The 21,362-nt window shown below is 43.6% G+C and overlaps 1 protein-coding gene across 1 annotated transcript in view; it reads right to left on the minus strand.

Annotated features, from left to right (window-relative positions):
• ADAMTSL1 (ADAMTS like 1) overlaps positions 1–21,362 on the minus strand; it is a 396,511-nt gene that overhangs the window by 72,876 nt on the left and 302,273 nt on the right. The window contains exons 21-22 of the mRNA XM_034987936.1: positions 12,495–12,623; positions 4,136–4,315 (exon numbers count right to left, since the gene is read on the minus strand). Coding sequence (XP_034843827.1) covers positions 4,136–4,315; positions 12,495–12,623 — 309 coding nt within the window. The remainder of the gene's footprint in view (positions 1–4,135; positions 4,316–12,494; positions 12,624–21,362) is intronic.

The following is a 21,362-nucleotide window of genomic DNA, read 5'->3' on the forward strand; positions in this document are numbered from 1 at the left end:
TCATTTCCTAGATCTCTTTTTACTCTGAAATACCAGGATTTTAGGAACTGATGGTAGTAGTTTACTCCAGCCTAGAGTCTCTTCTTCCCATCTTTTTTATTTTTTTAAACTTAAGTAATTAATTTTTAAAATTTAAATTCAAGTTAGTTAACATATAGTGCCTCCCTGGTTTCAGGAGCAGAATCCAGTGATTTATCACCCACACACAAGACCCAGTGGTCATCCCAACATGTGCCTTCCTTAATGCCCATCACCCATTTTTTTAATATTCCCTTGAGGATATTGAAATTGAATACTGAATAGTCCCTCAAGAATATTAAACTCAAGGGATGCCTGGGTGGTGTAGTCAGTTAATAGTCAGCTCTTGGTTTTGGCTCAGGTCATGATCTTGGGGTCATGGGATCCAGCCCTGTGTTGGGCTCCCTGCTCAGTGGGGAGTCTGCTTGAGTTTCTCTCCCTCCCTCTGCCCTTCCTGCTTGTGCTTACTCTCTCTCAAATCAATCAATCAATCAATCTTTAAAAAAAGAATATTAAACTCAAGAAACCTTTGCTTATTTCCTAAAAGTCAAAAAGGGAGGTTATGTCCCATCTTCAAAACCATCAGATCTTCCTGGGCCAAATGTCAGCCCCTCCTAATGCCCTTAGAACTTCTATCATATTGTTCTTCTTTGGTGCATGTCCATTTGATCTTCAGAGGGAAACCGTAAATTCTCCAAAGACAGAGGTCACCTCTTAAATTTATCCCAATGCTTGAGATGGAACTTAGAGGCAATATGTCATGAATATTCATTCAACGGCCACAGGAATAAATGAATGAAAGTCACATTACATATCAAGTTTCCATGCTACAGAGTTTGGCCTGAAAGCTCAGTTTTATACACAAAATCCCTTGTTTAAAAATTAAGCCCCGGGGCACCTGGGTGGCTCAGTTGGTTAAGCGACTGCCTTCAGCTTAGGTCATGATCCTGGAGTCCCAGGATCGAGTCCCGCATCGGGCTCCCTGCTCGGCAGGGAGTCTGCTTCTCCCTCTGACCCTCCTCCCTCTCATGCTCTCTGTCTCTCATTCTCTCTCTCTCATAAATAAATAAAATCTTTAAAAAAAAATTAAGCCCCATTTTGGCTGATTAAAATAAAAAAAGAGACATTATTTCTATGTTCATAGCCACCCATACAACTAAAAATACTTGGATTAATAAACCAAGGCTTCTGATCAAGAAAAGCCCTCCACTTAAGAGTCTAAACAGTGATTTTTTTTTTTTTCCCATCACGTTTGATTAAAATGGGAAGATGTCCTACTCAACCAGCTCCATGTTCACGGTCACACTGGTCTTCAGTCACAGTGCTGCAAGAGCTGCCTGGCAGAACACATGCCCTTCATTGGCAAAGCTACTGTAGCAACCACGCATCCTAGGCTCTTCTCTCTGTCAGTGCAGGTGACAATCAAGGCTTATTTCAGGAGGAAAAGCCCACAGGAAGCCCCGTTAACTCAGTGTGGGGCAACCGTGCCTGGGCCCCGGGCTCCAGACTCGCAAGCAGCTCAGCCGGATGAAACCCAACACAGAACAAATGACATCTGTCATGGAGCTGCCTTCCTGTGGCTTTCTAAGATGACTGGAGGTTTATGCAGCCACTGGTGAGATGGAAACCTGCCGGGGCCTCTCTGAAACCTGAGCGGGCAAGGGCTAGAGACCCTAGGCTTTGGTCTATCAGCAATTGGAGGTATGGAAATACGAGTATAAAGTTTAATTATTTTTCCCCAAGGAGGTCTCCAATATATGAATGTGTGTGTATGTATGTATGGTGTGTGATTCTTCATACTTCTCATAGTTTCCTTTTCTTCTTAGAACGATAGCTTTCTCTTAGTGAGAAAACTAGCATGAGGGCTCTAATCATTGCTTTTTTTTTAACTTTCTTTTTTTTTTATTATTATGTTATGTTAATCACCATACATTACATCATTAGTTTTTGATATAGTGTTCCATGATTCATTGTTTGCGTGTAACACCCAGTGCTCCATGCAGAACGTGCCCTCTTTAATAGCCAATCACCAGGCTAACCAAGTGGGATTTATCCCTGGGCTGCAAGGTTGGTTCAACATCTGCAAATCAATCAATGTGATACAATACATTAATAAAAGAAAGAGCAAGAACCATATGATCCTCTCAATAGATGCAGAAAAAGCTTTTGACAAAGTACAGCATCCTTCCTTGATCAAAACTCTTCAGAGTATAGGGATCAAGGGTACATACCTCAATATCATAAAAGCCATCTATGAAAAACCCACAGCGAATATCATTCTCAATGGGGAAAAACTGAGAGCTTTCCCCCTAAGGTCAGGAACATGGCAGGGATGTCCACTATCACCACTGCTATTCAACATAGTATTGGAAGTCCTAGCCACAGCAATCAGACAACAAAAAGAAATCAAAGGCATCCAGATTGGCAAAGAAGAAGTCAAACTCTCACTCTTTGCAGATGATATGATACTTTATGTGGAAAACCCAAAAGACTCCATCCCCAAACTGCTAGAACTCATACAGGAATTCAGTAAAGTGGCAGGATATAAAATCAATGCACAGAAGTCAGTGGCATTCTTATACACCAACAAGACAGAAGAAAGAGAAATTAAGGAGTCGATCCCATTTACAATTGCACCCAAAACCATAAGATACCTAGGAATAAATCTAACCAAAGAGGCAAAGGATCTGTACTCAGAAAACTATAAAATACTCATGAAAGAAATTGAGGAAGACACAAAGAAATGGAAAAACGTTCCATGCTCATGGATTGGAAGAATACTGTGAAGATGTCAATGCTACCTAGAGCAATCTACACATTCAATGCAGTCCCCATCAAAATACCATCAACTTTCTTCAAAGAAATGGAACAAATAATCTTAAAATTTGTATGGAACCAGAAAAGACCCCGCATAGCCAGAGGAATATTGAAAAAGAAAAGCAAAGCCGGCGGCATCACAATTCCGGACTTCCAGCTCTATTACAAAGCTGTCATCATCAAGACAGCATGGTACTGGCACAAAAACAGACACATTGATCAATGAAACAGAATAGAGAGCTTTTTTTTTTTTTTTTTAAAGGTAAGACAAAAACAAGCTTTTTTACTGCATCCCACCAAGTTCCAGACTCCCTGGGGCAGATAAGCCCAGGGTCCCTAGTCCAGGGGATGGAAGGGTTATTGTTCACAACATGGCAGAGTCCGGCACTGGGCAACAGTGAATATTAGATGGTATCCCAGTGGTTGTTATTTCTAATATCTGTGTTATGCCAAGAACTGTGTTAGACTCTTTAGTCAGAGGTTCTTATATTTGGGGGTACTATAGTCTGAGTGTCTGTGTCCCTTCAAATTCATAGGTGAAGTCCTAACCCCCCAAGGTGATGGTATTAGGTGACGGGGCCTTTGGGAGGTGAGGCGGAGCCCTCACAATGGCCATTAGTGCCCTTATACACGAGACCCTGGAGAGCTGCCTTGTTCCTTCTGCCATGGGCAGAGACAGCAAGAAGCCAGTGGTCTAACCCAGAGAAGGGGCTTCAGCAGAACCCGACCATGTTGGCATCCTGATCCTGGACTTCCAGCCTCTAGAGGTGTGAGACATAAACTTCTGTTATTATAAGCTGCCCAGTTTGTGTTTTGTTTTAGCAGCCTGAAAGGACTAAGACACGGGGGTACCCATGTGGACTTCAGGTAGGCTGGACTATGAACTTCCTAAAATTCTATGAAAAATTTTATATGTATGAATTTTTCTGGAGGGGGTCATCAATAGTTTTCATTTGATGCTCAAAGAAGTCCTTAATGCATAAGAAATTAACAATAACTTCTTTACTTCTTGAGCCCTGGCTGACAGCCGCCTCCCCCTACATGGACAATCCCCATCAAGACCAGCATCTAAGGCTCAGTAAGGTAACTGAGTTGCCCAAGGTCACACAAGGTCACACACTGAATAAACAGTAGAGCCAGCATTCAAAATGATGTCTGCTTGGCCCCTGAGTCTGTGTTCTTTCTACTGGAAGGCCCTAAGGTGGGAGGAAGGGAAGGCATATTGCTTTTATGTAATTAAACGGATCAGGGATAAAGGGAGGTGGAGGGTGGGCTAGACGGTCAGCCTCGAGGTGTTTACCTAGGATCAGCAGCTGCGTGTTCTCAGTCAGCTCTCCATGGACATTGGCTGCCCTGCAGGAGTACAGGCCCTGATCCGAGGCGGACACGTCTGTGAGCAGCAAGGAGCCCTCGTGCCCATGGGGAGGGGAGCCCAGTTTGCTTTTATTCCTGAACCAAGTGACTTCAGCTTCAGGCACACCTAGGAAGAAAAAAAATAAACACATCAGCAAAACACACTCAGGTGACCCCAGAGGCAGTTACCACCGCTTGGCGGACCCTCCCAGGGGCTACTCTGCAGGAAGCATCTGCATGGGCGTCTTCTACCATCCTCTGGCCAAACTAAATAATACCTGCGACCTCTCCGTGGTCTCGAGAGCTTTAGCCTTTTAAAGTTCACACTGAAGAGGCAGGAAGAGAGAGGCCAGTTAACAGAACAGGAAGTGGGCAGCTGGTAAAGGGCACTTGCCAAGATGGAAGGAAAGTACCCAAAACTCTGTGGGGAAAGCAGGGATAGACATAAGCCCCAAATCTATACAGCGGTGAAAGTGAATGATTGACAAGTACATGAAACAAACATTAAGTAAGAAAAGCTGGACGCAAAAGAGTACACCCTGGATGATCTCATTTCTGTAAGTGACAAACCTGATAACATCAATCTACGCTGTTAGTAGTCAGGGTGGTGGCTCCTGTGAGAGGGAGGGACAAACAGGGAGGTGTTGAGACTAAGAGGGGACAAATGGCTTGGTCGCGGGTAATTCTCTGGTTCCTGACCCAAGGGCTGGTTTGGTGGGCTTGGTACCTTTATGATATGTCTCCTTTTCTGTATAGATACTACACTTCAGTAAAAAGTTAAAAGCTATAAAATATTAGTATTTTGTCTGGTATGAATCAGACAAAAGAAAGCTGCTGGAACCTTACCAGAACTGACACTATACATGGAAAACACGCTTGTAATTTTTGGATCCTATGTATTTTCTTAGAACAAGAGAACACAGAGCTATGGCCATAGCACCACAGAGAAAGAGACAAAAGAAAGAGACAAAAAGAAAGTACTCTGTTCTTTCTTCAGTCCAAGATTCGTGTTTGTGAGAGGGAGTTGGGGAGGGTGTGTATGAGTTAGAATGGAGTACCTGCCTTTGGAAGTTGGGCTCTGTCCTTTAGGGGCGTCACTGATTGAATGTGTTTCTCCACAAATTCATATGTTGTTACGTTCTAACCACCTCCAATGTGATAGTATTTGGAGGTAATTAGGTTTAGGGGGGTGGGGTTGTCATGATGGGATTATAATGTGCCCTTATGAGAAGAGACCGGAGAGCGAGCCCTCTCTCCCTCCATCGTGTCAGGACGTGGTAAGATGGAGGTCTGCAATCCAGGAAGAGAGCTCTCAACAGACCTGCATGGGCTGGCGCCTTGAGCTTGGACTTCTCAGCTTCCAGTACTATGAGAAATATATTTCGGACATTTAAGCCACCTCATCTATGGATATTTTGTAATAGCAACCTGAGTAGGCTAAGACAAGGGGGCAGCCGTCGTGCTTTAGGAAGTTTCCTGATGGTTGCCATGCTGGCAAGCAGGCCCCGGGCCAGGACAAGCCTTCTGAGATAGTCTGCATAGGGGGCCCCCGCAGGAGGCTGAGCTCAGAGTGAGTTGGGAGACAGATAATCTGTGGCATCAATTCACAGGTCTCTGGGGAGCAGAAAGCTCCGTTCCCCGCCACTCAGCCTGCTGGCCCAGTTCAAAAAGTTTACTCAGAACTCTTGGGTGTATATCCAGGGTATGTTAATAATGTCAAATCCTGGTCAATGGGGGTCAAAGCCAGAAAGAATCAAAGGGCTTGATTTTTTGTCCTGTGCTTTTCTAAGTTGGGGCTACATGCTGCATTTGGGGCAAGGACAGTGTTGCCCTTAATGGGCAGCCTAGTAGTGAGGACACAGACGTCTTCAAGGGATTGCCTGTGTACCTGTTACTTGTCCTTGAATCTGCTGAACAGAATCTGCCAGCAGTCTACTCTGTAACACCCAGCTCAGTGGCCGCCCTAATTATGGCCCCCTGGGCACTTGCTGCTCCTGGGCTCCCAGCAGGAGGAAGTGGGGTGGAGGCGGGAAGGTGGCCTCACACTCCCTCAACAATGATGAACTGCCTTGTGGGAATTCACCGGTATCCTGCCTGCTCGGCTGCCTCAGGTGGGCCTGGAGCGGTGGCCCAAGGTGGTGGTCAAAGTGTCTGGCCAATCTGTAGAGCCTTCCTCCCTATTACAAGGACCAGAGGGGTGATTCTCTGGTTTTCTCTTTTCTTCCAATTACCAATAATTTAATGAAAACCACTAAGAATCACCAAACTGGCTGGAAGGAGGAGGCAGGGCTGCTGAAATTGGATAAAGACTCAGATACTGCAGGCTTGGCACATCGGGAGAGGCATACCTCATGATGCCTGATGCTCAAATGCAGGAGAAGGACCAGGCTGGCCCGGCCTCAGAGTATACCTGGACAGAAGAGGCAGGTAAGAGGCAGAAAAGCTGATTTTTCATTGCAGCACCACTAGGGAGAGCAAGAGCATCATGATGTCTAGCCATACTAGCTTGGCCGTTGGACCTTGAGCTTAGTTTTTACGTAAAAAAAAAAAAAAAATCCACAGCATTCAAGAGAAAGCCTCCGAAAGGTACGCTAAAGAAAACATTCCCTGCCATTTCTGTCCTGAAGACACAAGGAGAATCGAGGTCCTACAAAACATTTTCTGTCAGTATTTCCCTTGTTATGAAGCGCTCACACGCAGCGGGTAGGTTGGCATGTTCTTTTGAAGAGTGCTGTGGGTAGCAAGCACACAATCCCCGCTAGGCCCTAAGACTGTTCTAGAGCAAGGCAGGTAGAGTAAGGGAGCTGGACTAAATGGGCCCTCGGTTCCACGAAGTCAATGGGGGAGCGAACACTCTCTCCACCACTGTGCTGATGGGAATGGTATGTGTGTCTTCGGCGCCAACACTCCTGAGGATCTCTGCAACATGGACAATCCTGCAGCAAGTCTCCCAGCTACTCCCAGTACATCCTTCTCTGGAAGGGCCCGTGCTCCTGCCCGACAGCCAGAGGCAGAGACATGGAGGAGAAGAGAGGAAATTGGGGTGTGTGTGGGGCGGGTGAGAAACAAGAGGCAGAGGGAGAGAACCCAGGCCCTGAGAAAGACCTGGAGCCATTTCTCACTTCCCCAGGAAGTGGGTCCAAGCCTCTTCCATTCCCTTAATCACTCTGCCTCATGTCCCCCCGCCCCATGAAATCGGAGTGTTTGCCAGCATAAGACAGGTGCTTATCAAAAGGACTGAATTCTCCAGGTAGGGTAGGGGGTGGGGGGCTCATGGGAGAAATGCAAACGTTCAGGATAGCAAGGGGTCGAAGGAAGTTACCTCCAGTCTCTGTACAGCTAAAACCTTAGAGAAGTGATGGCTATGCCAAAGGGAGAGAAATTATGTAGGACTCGCTCTTTAATATATTTACTAGCAAATCTCTGTCAGGCTCACTTCAGCATGGACCTGCATCGAGAATTTGCTGATGGAGGAGTTGTGCCTGGTGGCACATGTAGGGGCTTCCTGCCTGGGACTGTGGGCCTCAGGCAGAAAAAGATACTTTAGAATCTCTTTAGTCTCTTTCACAACTGACTCTAACATCTTTCAAACATAGAAGAAAGGAAGAGGAAACATTAACGAGGCCTCAGAGAGCTTTTTTCCCTTTTTTCTTCCCCCTCAAGAGATGATAATGAGCCTGAAGAGAACATCACCAGCCATTGTTTAAGCCAGAGTCCCTTGAAAAGGTACCAGATACACATGCCCAAGACCGACGTTCAGAATAGCTGAACACAGGGAGTGCACGAAGGTCAGGGACTGTGCAAAATATCCTGAACATGTGAGAGGAGAAACAACACTTGGTGAACATTTGCTATAAGCCAAACATTTTATAAAGATAATCACATTGTTCAAAGAGATGAAAAAATCTGCCTAAAGTGATGTTAGTTTGAATCCCTGACTGATTACGTGGGGACATAGCCTCTGTCTCTCCCTACCCCTCACCCCATGGCCAATCAGTGACCTACAAATGGCAGGGTGGAGATCCACACTCATCCATTTGATGCCACGGATCCCCACCTTACCCTGTGCACCACGCTGCCTGCCCCTGGACCCAACTGCCTCTTCAGAGAAGATCAGAAATGCTACTCTTTCTGAGAGCGCCGAATCCTAACCACTAGACCACCAGGGATACGCTACTCTTTCTGGACTGTCAAATTCTTACTTTCTACTCTAGAATGAACCTTTCCGCTGTAGCTGTAACACCAAGATTATTGTGAGGAGGGGTTTCTGGAACCCATGCGTGCTGGCTTTGTTAGCTCTCTTCTTGTTGAGAAGTTGGTCAGGTTGTGGGAGACTTTTTTTTTTCTTTTTCCTAGGCTGTTGTGATGTGACCACACATTTTACCAAAAGAAATGTCTAAAAAATGACAGAAAAGATACTCTACCACAGAACACAGTCCAACGCTATGTTGTTGACAAGTTACTTGGATAGGCTCCACAGTCTGGCCTCCCTGCTATGATCTGTGTATAAAACAGAGGAGGAAAAAACCCTGCTTTGCCTTTTTCCCTTTGGTGGCATATCTTATCAACAACACAATGCTCTCCCTGTTGCTTGAAAGAATCAGTAAATGAGTCTGGTCATAATGGGTTGTAACTTGAGATGATTATAAGGATTAGTGCCTTTCATCTCCACGGGGCTGCCAGGTAGGGTGATGCTGTAATAGTCTTTTTTCAATCCCAGATAGGATATTCTTGCTAACCAGACCACTTGTTATACTTGGAAGGCTGCTTGCAACACACAGCCTGTCAGCATCTCGAGCTGGGGTGTCCCCTGAAAGGCGCACCTTGACATGATGCCCTTGAGCAGCTTCTTCCATGGCTTGGTGCAAGAAAAGGAAAGGATACAGTAACTAAAACGTCAGCCGTGGCAATTATTCTAAAGAGCCACGGAAGTCTGGAAAGGAGGTTTTCAGCCTTCCACATTTCTCTGTACTGACTGGGGCAGACATTGATAGTGGTTCACCAAACCGGTTTCCCTCTTTTGCCTGGGTGCCCATCCAGGCCATGTTGCTCAATATCCCTTGTGGTTGGGAGTGGCCAGGTGACAAGAGGGACCGTGAGAAGTGGTAATATGTGTTGCTTCCAGGTGTGGCCCTTCAAAGCCTTCCCAACCACCCTCCATGCTTTTCTTTTCCCCCTCTTCTGGTTGACAGGTTAGAGATAACCCCTGGGGAGACCTTGAAGGGCATGTGTTAGAGCCACAAGCATTCCATGACCCTGATTGTGTGGGGCAGCCAGCTCTCTGGACTCTTATGTAAATAATAATAAACTTCTGTTGTGTTTGATCCATGATATGTTTGGGGGTCTTATTAGCATAATCTAGCCTACCTTAATGAATATACTACCTGTCACTGATTCCTCAACTATTTATTTCTGCATCACCAGTCCTAACAATTTTATCTCTGAAGTCCTTCAAAAACTTCCTTTGTTCTTAGAAGAAAATCTCAAATTGTACCATAATCTATGAGAGCATGTAAGATCTAGCCCCTGTCTGCTCTCCCCCACCCTTCAGCCACAAGTCATGCTACTTTCTTCTCTGTTGTCTGAACTACAGCCACCCCAGCCATATTCGACTCCTTTAGAGGCAGGCTGCTCTTTCTACTTCAGGCCCTTTGCACATGCTGGTCCCAATGACTGAAACACTCCCTCCTCCCCCAACCCTTTATCTCTTACTAGGTCTCCTGAACTTTTCTCAAGTAGAGAAAAAGTATGGGAGTGATACACTGGATTGGATCACTTTTCAAAAAGAATGCTCATCATACTCATTGCTTAATATTTGTTATGTTCAAGGGTTGGGAAGAATTTGTGAGGCTGCATCTTATAAGGTAAAGCATATATGTACAAAAAGTTATTTAATGAGAAACTGCTAACAACTCATACATAGAGGACATGAGTTACTCTACATAAATAATGTAATATTCTTAATATGGACTATAAAATAGCCATTAAAATTACACCATAAGAGAGCCATAGAGCCACTTATATTAGTAAAGTAAAAGTCATTCCTACTGCTATTGCGCATTACAACACTCAGTATTTTGATGGGAGACTCAGCTCAAGGATGATTTCTTTGTCCAGCAAATTCACAGACCGACTGTGTAATCAAAAGCAGGCTCTTGCCCACCACTTTGAATAAATACCTTATTTAACAAAAGGCATAATGACAAAGATACACAGATTTATTTTAGTCAACCATGATTAACACACATAGTTCTATGCATAAAAATCAAAATAAAGACTGTCATGTGCAGGGCCAGGCAAAAAGTGGGCATGACAACTGAGATCTCACGATAAGGTCACCAAGAGCGAGTCTCTGGATGAAGTCAGGGAGACAGGGCACCAAGTGGCAAGAAAGAATTGGCCAAAGCTGGTTTTAGTGTCCCCGGTTCCCCACGGTAAATGCTTCCTCACCTGGATTCTGGTTCTCTCAATCTCCTTTAAGCGCCCACATCCTTGTTGCATGCCCCCTTGCTCTCCATTCTCTTACTCCTACCCGTCTCATCTCTCAAGAAGAGATCTAGCATGGTCCATTATATCTCCAGTCAGTGTTGTGTCTCTGGAGCACATGTTCACAGTGGTCCGCGGGGGGGGATGATGGTTGTGCACAGAAGGCCCCACATGCACCATCAGTCCCTGCATGAAGGCCAGCTCCTTCATGGGAAGCCCTGTCAGAGGGTTTGTCTGACTCCTTATCTGGGAGGGCCAGGCCAGAAGGGATATGACTGAGGAAGGTTTCACGAGGCTGGACACACAGGCCAAGGGAAGTGTTACAAAGAGAAGCTAATGTATGATGACAGAGATAGATTTATAGTTCTGATTTCCTGGAGTTACCAGAATATTTCAGAGAAAACCAGACTGACTGTTCTTTGGAAACAACATGCTTTAGTTTAAGATCTTCCTCCTACTTATTCTAAACTGGGTTATGTGGCCTATAAATCACAGGCAGAGGTAAAACCTCCGATTTTGGGGTGGAGATTTAGGATCAAAGAAAGCCCCAGAGAAGGGGTGCCACTGCCTGTCCACTCTGTCCACTGAGTATGGCCAGGGAGCCCGGCTTTGGGTTTGCCACAGAAGGGGATATCTGATGAGGATGGCAATCAGGGGCTGGAGCTGGGCCCTAGAACAGCAGCTGTTCATTTCTGTGCACTGTGGGCGTGAAGACCCTTAGGGTAGATCTCACCCACTAGTGGTCCAGAGGAAGGGAGAATCAGCAGCTGGGCTTTGTTTGGCTCTGTGTTGGTGTTTTTGCCTTTTTAATGAAAGGTAAAGACCTTTATAAAGAACATACTACTACCCCCTATTGTCTACTCCTTCTCTGCTTCCTTCTGATTTTCTGTTCCTTATAGGCCTCTGAGTTTGCAAGGCCAACTGGAGGGCAATTCCTATATATCACAGCTCCTAATAGCACTGTTTTCGTTCATGACTCCTACCCACTTCTGATGAGAGTAAGGTCCAGATTCCTGTTGGTCTTACCTCTGCCCCCTCTCTATTGTTCCTCCACCCTTTATCTTTCCATCACCACTGCCCTAAGTTTGGGCCCCCATTATCTCTTCTCTAAACTGCCAAGACAGCTTTTTTTTTTTTTTTATGATTTAAGTTTTAACTCATCTCTACACCCAACACAGGGCTTGACCTCACAAACCTGAGATCAAGGGTCACATGCTCTGCCCACTGAGCCAACCAGGCACCCCGACTACTAAAACAGCTTCTTAACTGGCCTCTCCGTCCCAGTATTTCCTATCTTCAGTCCATTTTATGCACTGCTGTTGGCTTACTCTTCTGGAAGTCTGGCTCCTTAATGCCACTCTCTGCCTTTTTCTGAACTCCTTGGCCAAGCATTTAAGGTCTTCCATGGCGCAACTGCAACCCAGCATACTAAAGCTTAAGCCCCTCCACGCCATTTCTCTACTCTGGGCCCCAGCCAGACCAAAGCACACACTGTTTGCTTACAGTCTTGGGCTTTCCTACTTCCATGGATTTTTCACACTCATTTGTTCACTCGGAACACTCTTTGATTCCATCTTGGCACATGCAGTGTGCAAGGCTGAAATAAGAAACCACCTCCATCCCAGCCAGAATTCATCTTTCCTCCTCTAAACTTCTGTAGCATTGTCCATTTTCAGGGTGACTGAGGTTCTTGCCTTAGCTTTCTTACTAGCCCTAAGTCCCTGAGAGTAGAATCTGTATTTATCTTTGTATCCCTCAACCTAGCACAGGGTTCCATTAATATCTGAACAGATGAATTAACACATGAATGCATTTCTCACCTGCAACTTGGCAGTTAATTGTTACATTCACTCCTTGTACTGTTTTGATGGTGCTTCCCACATCAACTGTGATGGCAGGCTCCTCGGTGTTGATCACAGTCCCTCGTGATGTCTTCACTAGTGGTTTTCCTGAAGGTGGGAAGGAATGTGAGATTTTACTAGATGGTGGCTGTAGGCTTGGGGTGTTCCCTTGAAACATGGGCTGACCCACAATGAACAACTGGTATACCCAGGTTTTTCCCACTAACCATGTTTTCCTTTGAAAAAAACTGTAACTGCATGATATAGAAACCATCCACCCACCCAACTCATCCACCATAGAATTGTCAGGAAAAGAACACAGACTGAAGAATCTGAGGATGGAGCACAGTATCTAACAAGCTGGGATGATTTGTGCATTTTATCCTTAAATTTATAAATGATATTTCTCTTATTTTTAAAGGCTTTTTAAAAAAAGATTTTATTTTTCTTTTTAATTTTATTATGTTATGTTAGTCACAATACATTACATCATTAGTTTTTGATGTAGTGTTCCATGATTCATTGTTTGCGTATAACACCCAGTGCTCCATTCAGTACGTGCCTTCCTTAATACCCATCACCAGGCTAACCCATCCCCCCAACCCTCTCCCCTCTAAAACCCTCACTTTGTTTTTCAGAGGCCATAATCTCTCATGGTTCGTCTCCCCCTCCGATACCCCACCTTCATTTTTCCCTTCCTACTATCTTCTTCTTTTTTTTTTTTTTAACATGTAATGTATTATTTGTTTCAGAGGTACAGGTCTGTGATTCAACAGTCTTACACAATTCACAGCACTCACCATAGCACATACCCTCCCCAAGTCTATCACCCAGCCACCCCATCCCTCCCACCCCCACCACTCCAGCAACCCTCAGTTTGTTTCCTGAGATTAAGAATTCCTCATATCAGTGAGGTCATATGATACATGTCTTTCTCTGATTGACTTATTTCGCTTAGCATAATAGCCTCTAGTTCCACCCACATCGTTGCAAATGGCAAGATTTCCTTTTATTGATGGCTGCATAATGTTCCATGATATATATATATACCACATCTTCTTTATCCATTCATCTGTTGCTGGACATCTTGGCTCTTTCCATAGTTTGGCTATTGTGGACATTGCTGCTATAAACATTGGGGTGCACGTAACCCTTCAGATCACTACATTTGTATCTTTGGGGTAAATACCCAGTAGTGCAATTCCTGGGTCGTATGGTAGCTCTATTTTCAACTTTTTGAGGAATCTCCATATAATTTTCCAGAGTGGCTGCACCAGCTTGCATTCCCACCAACAGTGTAGAAGGGTTCCCCTTTCTCCACATCCTCACCAACATCTGTCATTTCCTGACTTATCAATTTTAGCCATTCTGACTGGTGTGAGGTGGTATCTCATTGAGGTTTTGATTTGAATTTCCCTGATGCCGAACGATGTTGAGCACTTTTTCATGTGTCTGTTGGCCATTTGGATGTCTTCTTTGGAAAAATGTCTGTTTATGTCTTCTGCCTATTTCTTGATTGGATTATTTGTTCTTTGGGTGTTGAGTTTGAGAAGTTCTTTATAGATTTTGTATACTAGCCCTTTATCTGATATGTCATTTGCAAATATCTTCTCCCATTCTGTTGGTTGTCTTTTGGTTTTGTTGACTGTTTCCTTTGCTGTGCAAAAGCTTTTTCTCTTGATGAGGTCCCAATAGTTCATTTTTGCCCTTGCTTCCCTTGCCTTTGGCAATGTTTCTAGGAAGAAGTTGCTGTGGCTGAGGTCAAAGAGGTTGCTGCCTGTGAAGAACGGTAATCTTTTTTGATTTTTTTTTTTTCACTCAGAACAATTCTTTGGAGATTCTTTGGGGTCTCTCATGGTACCATGGTTGTGTGTATCAATAGTTCATTCCTTTTTACTGCTGAGTAGTATTCCAAGGTATGGATTTATTACAGTTTCTTTAGCCATTCGTTTGTTGAAGGACATCTGGGTTGTTTCCAGATTGTATCCATTCAAATAAAGCTGCTACAAACATTTTTGTACAAGTCTTTGTGTGAACATAAGTCTTCATTCATCTGGGATAAATGCCCAGGAGTGCCACTGTTAGGTCACATGGTAGTTGCATGTTTAATTTTTTAAGATAACTGCTGAATTGTTTTCCAGAGTTGCTGTATCATTTTACATTCCCATCGGTAATATATGAATGATCCACTTTCTCTCCATCTTTGCCAGCATTTGGTGTTGTCATTGATTTTAATTTTAGCCATTCTGATAGGTGTGTAGTGATATCTCATTGTGGTTTGAGTTCCCATTTCCCTAATGGCTACTGATGTTGGATATTTTTTCATGTGCTTATTTGCCATTATATCCTCTCTGGTGAAATGTCTCTTACGTCCTTTGAACACTTTCTAATTGGATTATTTTTTATTTTTTTTTCTGTTGAGTTTTGAGAGTTCTTTTTATTCTAGATATTAGTCCTTTGTCAGATATGTGGCTTGCAAAGACTTTCTCCCATTTCTGTAGCTTTTCATCTTCTTAAACAGGATCTTTCATAGAACAAAAGTTTTCTTAACTCTAGAAGTCTCATTTATTGAGTTTTCCTTTCATGGATCATGCTTTTGATATTAAGTCAAAACTATTTATCTAGACCTAGATCCTGAAGATTTTTTCCTATTCTTTTTTGGTAAAAGTTTCATAGTTTTACATTTTACATTGAAGTCTGTGATACATTTTGAGTTAATTTTTTTAAAAGATTTTATTTATTTATTTGACAGAGAGAGACACAGCGAGAGAGGGAACACAAGCAGGGGGAGTGGGACAGGGAGAAGCAGGCTTCCCGCTGAGCAGGGAGCCCGATGCGGGGCTCGATCCCAGGACCCTGGGATCATGACCTGAGCCAAAGGCAGACGCTTAACGACTGAGCCACCCAGGTGCCCCTTGAGTTAATTTTTGTATAGGTGTGAGACTTCAATCAAACTTCACTTTTTTTTTTTTTACCTATGGATGTACAATTGCCCCACGATCATTTATTGAACAAGCTATCTTTCTTCCATTGAATTGCTTTTGTACCTTTGTCAAAATAGGTTGGGCGTATTTTTGTGGATCTCTTTCTGGGTTCTCTCTTCTGTTCTACTGTTCTGTGCATCTATCCATCTACCAATACCACATAGTCTTAATTATTGTAACTATATAATTAATCTTGCAGTTGGGTAGGTTGATTCTTTCCACTTTATTCTTCCTTGCTATTTCAGTTTCTTTGCTTATCTACATAGGGTTTACAATAATCTTATCTACAACCATAAAATCTTGCTGGGAATTTGATAGGAATTAAAGCACTATATCATTTTGGGGAGAATTGATATTTTTAACTCTGTTGAATCTTCCAATCCATGAACATTGTATGTCTATTTATTTAGATCTCCCTTAATTTCTTTCAGCAGAGTTTTATGATTTTCAGCATACAAATTCTGTAAACATTTTGTTAGATTTAGACCTAATTATAAATTATATTTTCAATTTCAGTGTTCATTGATAGTATATAGGTATACAGCTGATTTTTGTATATACCGTGACCTCGTTAAACTTACATGTTAATTTTAGGACTTTTCGTGGTTGGATTTTTTGGTATTTTCTAAGTAGGTGATCATTTCATCTGCAAATAGTTTTATTTCCTCCTTTCTGATCTGTATGCCTTTCATTTCCTTTTCTTGCATTATTTCACTAGCTAGAACTTCCAGCACGGAGTAAGAGTGCTGAAACTGAATAAGAATACAGAATAAGAGTGGTGACAGTGGGTCTGGAGTATGATGAGTGATTTTCAATTGAAACCTGGACATTTTCATATTACGTTATGCAAATCTGGATCTTATTTAAGCCTACTGTTTTAGCTGGCTTTCTCTGCAACCACTAAGGTGGGGGAGCAGGGAGGGGCCGCCTTGTTACTGTGGAAGTAGAGGTCCAGATTCTCCACCTGGCCTCCTCTGTCACTCAAGTCGGGGGCTCCTCATTACTGCTGAGCAGGGGTGGGACTTCTGGCTCCCCACTCAGTCTCCACTGATCCCACCACGGGAGGGCCTCATTGTTGCTAGGTGGTAAGGGAAAGTCCTGACTCCCCAAGAGGCCGACTGTCACACCATCCTAGAAAAAAGGGTAAGGAGGGTGCTGCAGGGTGAGGATGGAATTCCAGATTCCCCGTGCCCTTTCCACATTACACCCTGCATGGGTGAAATCCTTCTTCTCTGACACCACTTCCATGGGGGCACTGAAGAACGAACGTCATTTCAGTCTGATGAGGTGGAGTCGAGGTTCCCCAAGCAACTTTTGCTGGTGTGGGTGGTGATAGACCACAGTATATGGTTTTGAAGTAGAGCCTCCTAAAAGTTTTCTGTCTTGCTAGGCCACCCGTTTCCTGGTCCTTTGGCTAAAGAGAGCAGTCTTTAGTTGAGGCATTATGTGTATGTGTGTGTGTGTGTGTGTGCTCCCATTGCCTTTCCTGATGGCTGGCTTCTTCAGCTCCAAGTCTGGGAGTTAGAAGGCAAAAAGAAAACCCGAGGAAGTAACAACTGTGTAGTTCTCCTCAGTTCCCAAGGTCTCTAGCCAGTCTGCTTTTTCCTCTCCACTTTTTAGTCTTCTTCATTTTGTTCCATGGATCATCTCCATGGATTTTAGTTGTATTTAGCAAGAAAAATAGGGAAAAATGCATCTATGCCATCTTGCCAGAAGTAGAAGTTCTGTGTACATTACATTTTAATAGGCCTTTATCAGCTGGGGAGAAAAATCCAGCACTTTGTGTACCTGACCACAAAATACAACGAAAAGAATCATATACTGAGCACCTTGGGGGAAATAAGGGTCCACATGAAATCGTTTTTATATATCCTATGCTTAATTCTTTGTAAGCCAAATGGAGTTTTTAGTTTAGTTTAGTTTTGTTTTGTTTTAACCATTTTATAGGCAGGACATGCTACGATGGTATTCACTCTTCTGTGCCTTCATTAACTGTGAAGAAAACCATAATTCAATTCAACCCTTTAACCTGTTTTTTATACTTTTTGTTTTGTCCTTCATCTATTTATCATTATTCCTGCTTGCCCTGTCACACAGCCTCCTGTGCCCCTCTTTCTTTTCTTCTTCCCTCTTCCCTTTTAACTGTGCTCTAGGTTATTAAGCTCATTAAAACTATGTTCAAAGGCAGAAACTTGAGTAAGGTCTGAAGATGTACATAGGCTCTCCGTATCTGTTGTGACTGTTTAGGGGTCTTTTCCCTTATTTCACCTATATTCCATATATTTGAGACTATGTATGAGCTGATGTGAAGATGAGTGACTTTGTACTACAGTTGCTGAGAATAATGCAGGGTGAGAATAGGGGAATGCAGCTGGAATGACCCTGAGTACACCTTGGCTTATCTACCTTCCCTCCCTACTCACAGGAAGCTCTCCAGCTCGAACTCTAAATATACCCTAAATAGAAACCCCAGACCCGCTCTGTCACTATGATCTGACGCTGCCACCTTCTCTGGCTGGACTGCTGCAGAGCCTAACTGGTCTCATTTCCATGTGCCTTTCACTACAGTCTCTTCTTATGTCAGCCGGAGTGATCTTTCTCAAACACGAATCAGATCATGTAACTCCTTGGATTAAATTATCCAGTGCTTTGATTAGAACAAAAATTTCAATCTCCTTTTCATGACCAGCGTGTCCCCTGCGTGTTCCTCTCCTCCCTCACTGAGGCCACACTCCCCATCTATCACTGCTCCAGCCATACTGGCCTTCTTTCCCTTTCTCCAAAAGATCAGCTCATTTACCACAGCTCTTCCCTTTCCCAGCCATCCTCCAGTTACAGACTTCTGCAGGGCTGTCTTCTTCAGTCATTTCTCAGGGGCAAGTAGCACCTCCTAGTGGGACATTTCCTAACCACTCCATCTAAAACATGTACCCCTTTATTCCTGGCCAGTCACTATGTATCTCACCACCAACTTAATTTTCTTCATAAGCAAAGAACTATCAGAATATATAATTTATTTGTGTATTCTCTGTCCCCCACCGCTCACCACGCAGCCTCCATAAAAGCAGGGATCACATCTCTCTTGTTCTTCTTCATTCCTATCACCGAGTCCTGACAGATGGTAGGTCCTCAATAAACATCTAGTAAGTGAATATATGTGTGAATGTGGTGTGCTGTGTGCATTATCTGAATTTGTTTTTGCTTTCATAACAAGGCAGGTAAAGTATTTCTTTTATGTAATCAAGGAACATAGGTTCAGAGAGGGTTCATGGATTGTCCAAGGCCACAGAACAGCAAGGAATAGGGCTAAACTTGATGCTAGATTTTGACCTAAAGTCCAGTGCTTCTTATAGGGGATCTCAAATCCTTGTCTGTGGATTGGCTGCCTCAGAACTCCCAGGGTACTTATTAAAAACATAATCTGTCCTGCTATACTACAAGTCGCCTCACTGTGTAATAAAAAAAATACTGTGGCAGTGGAGAAAAGTAGGTTAGGGACCAGAGAGTTTCAGACTCACAATTACTAAGTTATTTTTCCTAAAGGAATTTTAATAATAAAGGTGGTTTTTATAGCTGCAAGTGTATAGCTATAAAATTCAAATGTCACTGAATTAAATCCAGCCCTTAATTAATTATATTGAGCTTTTGCTCAAAAGTAATGGCCTTTTGTCCTGTCACCAGAGGGCTGTCATTAGCACAAGCTACTTGTATGTTTCTTATTACCTTCATGATCCACTGTGAAGACAAATCACAAAGTAACCCAAGTATTTATGATCAGTGGAAATATACAATGAAAATAATGTTTCTTAACCACTCAACCTCTTACATGTATTAGAAAAAGCTTGTATATATTACTGAGTCCCATTCTAGATCCACTACATTTGAATCTCAGGTGGTTTAAAACCAGCACACAGGGCCACGACTTTGACTCGGGACCCGAAGGTTCTCCCTACCCCAAGAACAAGGCAACCATGAGATGGTTTCGGGTGCCTTCTGATTTACTCCATCATGGTTGCCAAGGAGACAGTTTCATCCAGTGTGTATAACCATCCCATTCCAGTATGCAGAGGCTTCTCCAGGACAGAGCTCAGACTGCGCATAAAGTTGTCTGTTCTGGGACAGAAGCTGTAATCTCTATTTTCAACAAGTTCATAGGTAATTCTGATACACAGCCAGGTTCGAGAATCAACAAATTACACTCTTCTGGTTTTTCTGTAACTGATTTCTCTGATTTCCTGGTGAGTTCGGGAGATTTCTTTTGAGAAAAGAACTTCTAGTTCCCTATTTGAAATTTTCAAGTTGGAGCTCTGATTTTCATGGTCAACTAACAACAATAACCAGCACAACAACAAAAAATACGAGCCTATTTTAGATCACCTGGACGATCACCTAGTAAGTTAATGCTGCTATATGATGCCATGCCTAGGTTTGTGTCTGCTTCTAGTCACATGAACGAGTCTGACTTTAATTACGGAGGTTAGAAGAAAAAAAGTAGAGATGCAGAGAGAGTGAAATGAGAAATTATACATTTGCGCGAAGACAGTGCTAAGAAATAAAAAGTCATGGCGTGCTGTACTAAAAAAGGCTTTCATAAAAGGCAAAACAGAAAAGAAGCGCCCTGAGCGTGGGCCGTGACCGCTGGACCTGCGCAGTGTGAGCCGTGCCTGGGCTGGCAGGCCTGTGCGCATGCGCCGCCGGCGGCTACGCCCCCTCCCGCGAGAGCGCTCAGCCCGCAGATCCCATGTGTGCTGCTTCCTGATGTGAACCAATAGGGCATCTAGATGACGCTTTCGTTTAACCTGTGAATTTGTGTTACAGTCGAGTAAGCTGTGCAGAAGGAGATTATGCCTCGTTTTATATGCCCAAGAAAAACAAGGAAATGGGAACAGGGGCAAGTGTTTCCACTTATTGGGTCTAATGTGAGGAATCAAGCTTGTCCGAGGGAGTCGTACTCAGAGACAGAAGCATTGAGAGAATCGTTTTTGCTCAGTTCAGACCTCATACCCCTTAGCTTTTGGATTATGGTTCGGGTTAGAAGTAGCGCGGAACAGGGGAAATAGAGCCTCACTCGTGGTCAGCGAGGGCAGCCCCTGTCCAAAGTGTGAACGGGGAGGCACGGCTAAACCTTGTGTGTCGGTACCCAACCGTGTGCCTCCTCGTGATGCCTTTACAGCAGAGGGGCTCGGCCCCCCAGGCACTGTCCTCATCCTGAAGCACGAGCCATGGAGAAACAGGCATGGACAAATGAGCAGCCCCAGGAGCAAATGCTCAGAAATACATTCCTGTGTAGAGTCTGGGCTCTGGCTCATGCCTCTTTCCTGCATGTGTGACTCTGGGTAAAATCAAAACCCAACGGGAAAAAATCTGAACATATGTGCCTGAAAAATATCTTTGGCCCAGTATAAAGGTGATTGAGAGAGGAGCCAGAGGAGATGGAAGGTTTGTTTTTTGAGCACAGCCAAGAACAGAGAGCATTGTAAGTAACTTTTTCTCAGGGCCCAAGGCCAGACCTCTGCTAATAGGAACTTTGTTTTTAACGGCATGATGCCTTCCATTCTAGAAGCCACTGCTGACATGGATTTGCTACTAACCAAACTCTTTTCTTCTTTCTGGTCACACAGCTAGGTCACTTTCCAGAATCTTTGCAATTAGGTGTGAGCAAGGTACCGAGTTCTAGCAGATGGAATGTGAGAAGAATGCTACTTCTTGACCCAATCTACAAAAACCCTTTTGAGCAATAATTTTAGACTTTATGTGAACAGGAATAATCTATCATATTTTAGCCATCATATATTTATGGTTTTGTTTGTTACAGTAGTTAGCAAATGCTAATCCAGGCTTAGTGAATATCGGTTGACTCATT

Source organism: Mirounga leonina, unplaced genomic scaffold, assembly GCF_011800145.1.
Source record: "Mirounga leonina isolate KUSES-001 unplaced genomic scaffold, KU_Mleo_1.0 Mir_447, whole genome shotgun sequence".
NCBI lineage: Eukaryota > Metazoa > Chordata > Mammalia > Carnivora > Phocidae > Mirounga > Mirounga leonina.